At 40.2% G+C, this 8440-nt stretch overlaps 1 protein-coding gene across 1 annotated transcript; it reads right to left on the bottom strand.

Moving 5' to 3' along the window:
• Positions 1 to 7126: 7126 nt before the first annotated feature.
• LOC147499964 (uncharacterized) lies at positions 7127 to 8440 on the bottom strand. The gene has a single exon (XM_086563575.1). The coding sequence runs from the start codon at positions 8438 to 8440 to the stop codon at positions 7127 to 7129; it is 1314 nt and encodes a 437-aa protein (XP_086419701.1).

Here is an 8440-nt window from a genome sequence, read left to right as displayed (position 1 = left end):
CCACAGTCTGTTCTAACACATTTTATTTTGAAATTTAGTTGATTTTGAATGGATGATTTGAATGATACAAAAACAGTATAAAAATCTGATTTAGACATCAAAGGAATAATTCAACAAAATCTACTAAAATCATCAACAATAGTTGCAAAGTATTTAAAACCACTGATAGAACAAAAAGGAGCAGGGCCCCACAAATCTATATGAAGAAGTTGTAAAGGACATGTAGATTTACAAGTGGAAGCATGAAAATGAAGCTTATGGCTTTTGCCTAGCTGACAATCATTACAGAAAGAAGAAGCTTTATTAGAGTGTTGTACAAGCAATTTGTTGTTGCTCAACACTTGATGTAGCACTTGAGCAGAGGGGTGTCCCAGCCTTTGGTGCCAGACAGAAAAAGGTGCTTTGTGACTCATGAAAACTGATGGAGAGGACGAGGAAGTGTTGAACTTGAAAGGATAGAGTCCTTTTTCAGTATGGGCTTTGAAAAGGATCCTCTGTGAAGCATTGTCCTTGACAATGAAACCATCAGAGTGAAATATGAGTGAGCAATTGTTGTCAGTCACAAATTTATGGACAGAAAGTAAGTTGTGTGTCATTTGGGGAACATGAAGTATATTATGCATATTAAAAGATGACGCAGAATTTGTAGGACAAAAAATTGAAGAGCCAGTGTTTAGAATATTCAGACCTTGTCCATTGCCAACCAACACTTTATCCTTCCCTTTATATGATGCAGGAGATGAAATATTAGAGATATCAGGTGTAATGTGATGAGATGCTCCTATATCGGCATATTAGTTTGGAGCTGAGCCAGAACTTGAAGCATTCCAGTCATGAGAAACATAATTTGCAGTAGGAAAATCAGAAGCATAACTGTTGTTGCTGGATTCAAAAGAAGATTGAGAATTGAGATTAGGCCCATATTGTGATTCTGGATATTGTGAAGAGTCATGAACTGTGGCCATCATTGCCAATGTTGCTGGAGGAATTCTGCCTGCAAATGAGTGACTCATCCTATGATGACAGTCTATAGCCAAGTGACCAGTCTTTCCACATACTTGACAAATAGGCATGTTGCCTTGAGTGTTGTAATTAATGTTAGGATTTGAACCTCAGTAGTTGTTGTTTCTTCCTTGATTCTTTGGTATTTCCTTTGTAATTGCTCATCGCTACCTCTATAATTTCCATTATCGTTCCTTCCTCCATTGCTATACCCTCCATTGCTATTATGATTGTAATAACCAAGCAGTTGTTCGATAATTTCCTCTATTGTGTTGATAATTTCCTCTTTTGAGTACCTACATTATACTCCCTTGTACTTGCAAAAGCATGTGAGCTATTATCATTTATTTGCATTGACTTATTAAGGTCTTCAATAGACAATTCTTCACTTAAAATTAAAGCGGCACCATGCAATTCATCCGATGTAACTTGATCTCTTCTTCGACTCGAATTGAAGTGGTGAATGGTTTGTATTCACTTTGAAGACCTTGTAGTGTTTGAAACACTAAATCAAGATTCAGAATCGGTGCTCGGCTTCAACAAGCAAATCAGCAATTTGTTTTATATTCGAAGATACATAGCCATGTTACGGTTTCCCCTTCTTCACGTGTTTGAAGTCTTGTCTTCAACTGTGCAACATGTGCCTGTGAAATAGTTGCAAATCGCCTTTCTAGAGTAATCCACAAATCCCTTGCAGTTGAACTTCCAACAACATACGGGAGAAGCTCAAGAGAAAGAGTAGCATTAAGCCAAATCAATAAAATTTGGTCTCTTCTATTCCATTCATTAAAAATAGGATTAACCTGATTATTTCCTCTCGAATCAACTAAAAACTGAGGCGGGCAAGGTTCAGAACCATCAATAATTCCAACAAGATTAAAAATCTTCAAGAAAGGAATGAAAACAGACTTCCAAAGAATATAGTTTTCTCTATTGAGTTTGACAGTGATGAAATTTGATATGTTCTGCATCGCTAGGGATGGATTTTGAACAAATGTTGAAGAATCAAGGTTATTCATCGGAGATTGATTGTTGAATGGGTTTTGATTTGTAGATGGGTTTTGATTTTGATTCGTTGACAGGTTTTGATTTTGATTTGTTGATAGGTTTTGGTTTTGATTCATTGACAAGTTTTGATTTGCTGATGGATTTTGGTTTTGATTGTTTCGAGCCATTTACTCGTTCTTGGAAATCAATTGAAGAACAGAGATTGAAGAACAGAAAGATATTTAGTTGAATTGGGTAAACCTAATTTGCGTTTAGCAAGCTTTGATGAGAGATTTTAATGGCGGATCGATTTCTTCGCCGTTAAGCTTTTGCGCTCTGATACCATAATAAAATGAGAATTGAACTCAAAATTATAAAATGAGAAATTTCATTCTTGATTATTACAGAAACAAGACTTGTTTATATAGTACTGTTTTGATGGTTACAAATGATACCGCCTAGATATTACTCTAACTAACTGTTCGACATGGCAAAGTCTTGATCTTCATTCAATTTACTATCATCCTTTGATTCTCTGTCTTTCTTGACTAGTTCATGCGGAGGGTTCTGCTTTGCTACTATGACATGAAGTCATGAATACGCATACGACAAGTGACTTGCCACGATGCTCTAGTAGTCTAGTTAAATTGATTTGTGCCATTGGAGATCTTCACTAACCATTTTTAACATCCTTACCATTCGCGGTAACCACTCCTACTTTTGTTCAGTGTTAACGTACAAGGAGATAATTGAACCACTTGAATACTTGATTGCTATATATGTTTGTCGACTACGCCCTAGTGGCCGGGGAAAAGGAAAATCCTAAATGGCTCTAGATTTTCACCATATTGAAGGAGGTTTAACACAATTGACATTTTAATTTTAACTTGTGGTTTTTTCGAGAATGATGTTACCCTCAAACTCCTCAACCGTTGCTTGTCGAATGCCTGAATTCCAAACCTTGTCAGGAAAACGAAGATGCTTTCTAATTCCTGTCAGTACCTTTCGGGAGATTAGGGATTTCCAATTCCTGTCATTTGCATATAAGATCACATCAAAGATCTGAACGATCCATTCAGATCCATAACCATAAGTCTCATTCATTAACTGAACAACTGCAACTGCTTGATCCAGCTAACTCAGCAATGCCAAATCTCTCTCACCATATGACAACAAATTCTGTTCAGGGAAGCACTTGCACTACTTCCTTCACTCTCAGCCGCCTTGAACCTAACCGCAGCAAATCAACCAAAACGTGCTCTATTCCTCCTTCCACGTACTTCCCATGCAAATCCAAAACCCATCTATAAACACCCGTTAGTCCATCACTCCCACTTGACACAAGCCCAGCACTTACTTTTCGCAAAACTACTGAAGCAATGGCTCGTTTGACATCCACAGCTGCTCTTCTAGCAATGGCAGAGGCATCCATGTATCAATCCATCGTCACGACAACTGACGTTGATGATGAGCCAAATACATATCAATCAGAAAGGTGTCTTAGGCAGCTCGGACATATGAGGATGGATGCCTGCAGGCGATACTTGCAACCATAAATGTTAGTACCAAGAGGCCATATGGGAAGTACTCTACAAAGGTGTTGCGAAGAGTTGGAAAATGTGAATCAGGAGTGTAGGTGTGAGGCCCTCAGACAAACTTTGCAGACTGTAAGAGGATACCAGGGCCAAGGAGGGCAACAGATGCAAGAGGTGATGAGGAGGGGCAGAGCAGCTTCCCAACATGTGTGGCATGCAGCAGCCACACTACTGTCAGATCCGTCAACATAGATACTAGATAAGGGGATGAACCCATTTTGTAAGTGTTGCCATTAAAAAAAGGCGCCCTTGTGGGTCTAGCTTTCTGAACTTGGGGTAAAAGCTACGAAAATCATAGTCGTGTTTATTGCACGCTTTAGCAAAGTATGAAGAAATAAAGTCGAGGGTTATTTCGTTTCTTTTCTCTGAAACTAGTTTTCGGATATGTAGTATTCCAGTAATTAACATCTGTGTAGCAAACTTCAACTTGCTCAACAGATAGCGCGCATGGTCGAGCATCGTGCTGGTAGTGTGCTATTGAGATTTGAAACTCTGTATGCCATAACATGCAAATGGATAATTGATCATGATCATACTTTCCCTCCAGAGTAATTTCAGATATCAAATCTTTAAAATCAGTTTAGTTAACTCTGAGTAACCCTCTCTTGTCCTCCTTTTAGTTTCCCCAAGTGTAAAGAAAAGTTGGAAATAACGAAGGGTATACCAGAAAAAGCAAAGGAAACATAATCCAGCGTCCAGTGCTCGGATCTCTAAAAAACGTTGAACTTTGTTGCCAGTTTACAGATACATATATTTTTTTTCGATATAAGCCGACTTAGATTAGATAAAACCACCTAAAGGTGAACAGGAAAACAATTCTGATCAAGCATACACTTCGGAAGATAAGACCCACCCAGCTGATGGTTAGCCCATTTTGCTAGGGCGTCTGCATCCCCATTAAAAGTCCTACTTCTCCAAACAAAAGAACATGAATTCAAACCCAGAATGTTATATGATATAGAGGTCTTCAGCGTCTCTAGGAACCAAGGGCAGTCATCTCCTTGGAGCGCTTTGATCACTTCCCGATTGTCACCTTCCAAAACATAATTGCTATGTCCCAGCTGTTTAGCCAACAGAGCTACCACTTCAGCTGCAACCATCTCTGCTTCCCCTGACTCCCTAGCCTTGAATCTCCTTACTGCAGCTCCAACTATATCCCCCTTCACAGCATCGGCGATTGCTCATTGCCCCCATCCCTGTGTTCCTGCAGAAAGATGCATCAAATCTCATCACTATACAATCATTTGGTATAATAGGAAACATATTATTCAAATAATATTCAGAGAGAGAAGGTTCTAGAGGGTTTAGAGAAGCTTCTCTGAAAGCCTCGAAGCACTTGTCTGCCAATCCTTTGCTCAGTCTGATGATGCGATCCCTATTTGCCTTCCTGTGTTCAAATTTGGCTTTATTTCTAGCTTTCCAAATATGTTGGATTAGGTACATGATGTGTGTCCCAGCCAAGGCTATCTCACTGTTTTTGCTATGGCACCAGGACAGGAACATATCAATTCTTTCCCTCAAGTCTTGGTGTTGCTGGAAGTGATTGATTCGCAATCCCACTTGTGAGCTAAACCATACTGCTCTAGTCCAGTCACAATTGAAGAATAAGTGCTCAGCTGTCTCAAGCTTTTTGTAACAAAAAGGGCATGTGAAATCCCCTTTCATATTTTTTTCAGCCAGCCTGTCTCCTAGAGGGAGCACATTCATATACACTTTCCAGACAAACATCTGGATATAGGCAGGCAGAGGGGTTTTCCATATTTGTTTAAGAGCTATGCAGTTCATACCAGAACTTTGCCCCATCTCAGAGTTTTTATTTCCCCTCAGAAAATCATAGACAGACTTAACAGTGAGTTTTCCAAACCTTTCCATAGCCCATATCATTTTATCAGCTATTGCCCCCTCTGGTCTGACAACAATCTCTTGAATCAGCTGGCATATGAATGGGTGGAAGTGCTGATTAAGTTTGGCTGAGTCCCAGCCACTATTATCTGACAGAAAGAGGTCAGACACATGCAAATTGGACAGAGAGTCCTCCATTACTCCCAATTCTTCTAGAGTCACAGGCTTATCAAGACATTTTAGCTATGGATCCTTCAGAATGGAAGTAGTAGATCCCTGTCCTATTCTCCATATCAACCCCCCCCCCCCCCCCCCCACTTATGGAATTAAAAGTTTGATGTATGCCCTTCCGTATAGGAGGCTTGATCAGGAGGTTTCTCCACATCTCCTATCCATTTCTTTCCATAAATACTGAACATTGTTCTAGTCTACAGAGAATGAATGTCTGTGGGTGCTTTCCAGGGTAGTTTGTCTAACATAGCCACATTCATATCTCTTGTTTTCCTAAGCCCCAGGCCCCCTTCAAGTTTGCTCTTACAAATCTGATCCCACCCTATGGTGTGAACACTTTTTGATAGATCTGTTCCATTCCACCAGAAATCCCTACAAGCTTTGTCTATCTTGTTACATGTTGAGACAGGCAACAAGTAAGTAGACATGACATATAGGGGGTGGCTTGGATAACAACTTGGATGAGTGTAGTTCTCCCAGCTTGAGACAACACTCTGGCTTTCCAACCTTTGACTTTCCTATGGATTCTGTCCACAAAAAAGTCAAAATCCTCAGCTTTTTTCCTAGACAGCATAATGGGGACACCAAGGTATTTCTCTTTTGGGTCAAAGTTCCTCATCTTCCATAAACGTTTAAGCTTAATCTTTTGTCTATACTTTACATTTCTGCTGAAGAAAATACTGGACTTTTCAAAGTTAATTTTCTGCCCAGAGGCTTGGCAGTAATCCTCCAGGATCTTTTGAGGTGTCCACTTTCAAGCAAGATTAGCCTTAATGAATAAGATTAAGTCATCAAGATAGAGCAAAGTGTGTTAGGGCCGGAGAATTTCTCCTTATCCGAACACCATGAAGCTCATTGTTGACCTCTGCTCTAGCAATCATCCTTGAGAGGGCCTCCGAGATCAAGATGAAGATATAAGGGGATAGGGGGTCCCCTTGTCTCAACCCTCTCTCAGGAATCACCTTCTCCAACGGAGAGCCATTAAGCATAACTTGGAATGAAACAGTGGATAAACACTGGTGAATCATGCTTCTCCACTTGTTTGTAAACCCAAGTTGTTCAAAGATGTTATCCACAAAAGTCCATTCCACCCTATCGTAGGCCTTGGCCATGTCTAGTTTAAGGGCACACCATCCCTCTCCCTTATGTTTCATGTTTTTCATATTGTGGAAAACGTCACAGGCAAGACCTACATTGTCCCCAATGCTCCTTCCTTTGATGAAGGCCCCTTGGAAAGGAGACACAATCTGTTCAATGACCCTTTTCAGCCTATTGGCAAGAACTTTTGATACAATCTTGTACCCAAAGTCAGATAGCTGATAGGACAAAATTTGGAGGCATGATCAGGGTTCGCCACCTTAGGTATCAAGGCAATGTAGGTCTCGTTGAAACTAGGATTAAGTTGCTCATTGGTAAAGAAGTCTTGCGCAAAAGCCACCACAGCTGGACCAACAATGTCCCAACACTTTTTATAAAAAACCTTGAAAACCCTCTAGACCAGGAGCTTTAAGGCTGCCCATTTTATTCACCACCTTCCAAATGTCCTCCTTACTGGGGACACTAATGAGAATCTCATTCTCTCTCTCACTCACTATTCTGTGGAACAGATTCATAATCTGATCATCCCTTTCAGGTTGATCATAATGAAAAATCTCAGAAAAATAGTAGTTGAGAGAGTTTCCCACAGCAGTTCTCCCTTCCTGCCAAATCCCATCTTCATTTTTTATTTTCTCAATGTTATTTTTTCTCCTTCTATATATGGTTGAGAGATGGTAGAATTTGGTATTATTTCCCCCATCCTTAATCCAGTCAGTGGAGGACTTTTGTTTCCAAAAATCCTCCTCCTTATCATACCAATCCAGCAGAGTCTCTTTCAACTCTTTTACTTTAATATAATTCTCAATAGAGAAAGGCTTAGCCAAGACCTTGTCCAGCTCCTTATGAGTAGCCTTGATATTCGAGAAAATGTTCCCAAACACAACTTTATTCCACACAGACAGATCCCCCCTAGTTTTGTTAAGCTTATGTATCAAGTTGCTATCAGGAAGGTCATGAGTTATAGCATCCCAAGCTTTCTCTATCACAGGTCTACACATATCATTAGTGAGCCACATATTAAAAAATTTGAAAGGTCTAGGATTATACTCCTCCTTGTTAACCATCTTAATAATAAGAGAAATATGGTCAGAGGAGGCATTGGCCACAGTCTGGACACGGGCATGAGGGAACAGAGTTAGCCACTCAGGAGAGGCCAAAGCTCTATCCAGCCTTTCAAGAACATGGGCTCCAGGTCTATGATTATTGCTCCAGGTGAACTTGGGTCCCTTAAAACCCAAGTCCACCAAGCCAAGATCATTAATTAAGTTGTTGAACTCCTGCATACTCTTGGTAAAAAGATTCTCCCCCACCTTCTCATTCAACTGAGTTATGGCATTAAAGTCACCAAACAAAACCCAAGGGCCAAGAATCAGAGGGGATAGTCCCCTCAACTCATCCCAAACCTTTTTCCTATTGTGGGCAGCTGGTTCCCCATAAACAAAAGAGAAAAACGAGTCAACATGACTGAAATAATTTGAAATTTTACCTGTGACTTGATTGCGAGATGCCCCCAGAATCTTTATGTCCACTCCTTCTTTCCATAGAATAGCCAGACCTCCACTAAGACCTTGTGCAGGAACCGCAAAATGTCCACTCAGGTTGAGCTTCTTACTTAACCTACCAATACCCTCTTTGCTAGCTTTAGTTTCAGCCAAACACACTATATCTACATTGTGCCTACCCAT

Source organism: Coptis chinensis, chromosome 5, assembly GCF_015680905.1.
Source record: "Coptis chinensis isolate HL-2020 chromosome 5, ASM1568090v1, whole genome shotgun sequence".
NCBI lineage: Eukaryota > Viridiplantae > Streptophyta > Magnoliopsida > Ranunculales > Ranunculaceae > Coptis > Coptis chinensis.
Note: the sequence above shows the minus strand (reverse complement) of the source record. Positions and strands in the feature narration are given on the sequence as shown.

Bases quoted from the DNA above. Each gene is read 5' to 3' on its own strand.
- LOC147499964 (XM_086563575.1), bottom strand. From the start codon at position 8,440: ATGGGTAGGCACAATGTAGATATAGTGTGTTTGGCTGAAACTAAAGCT.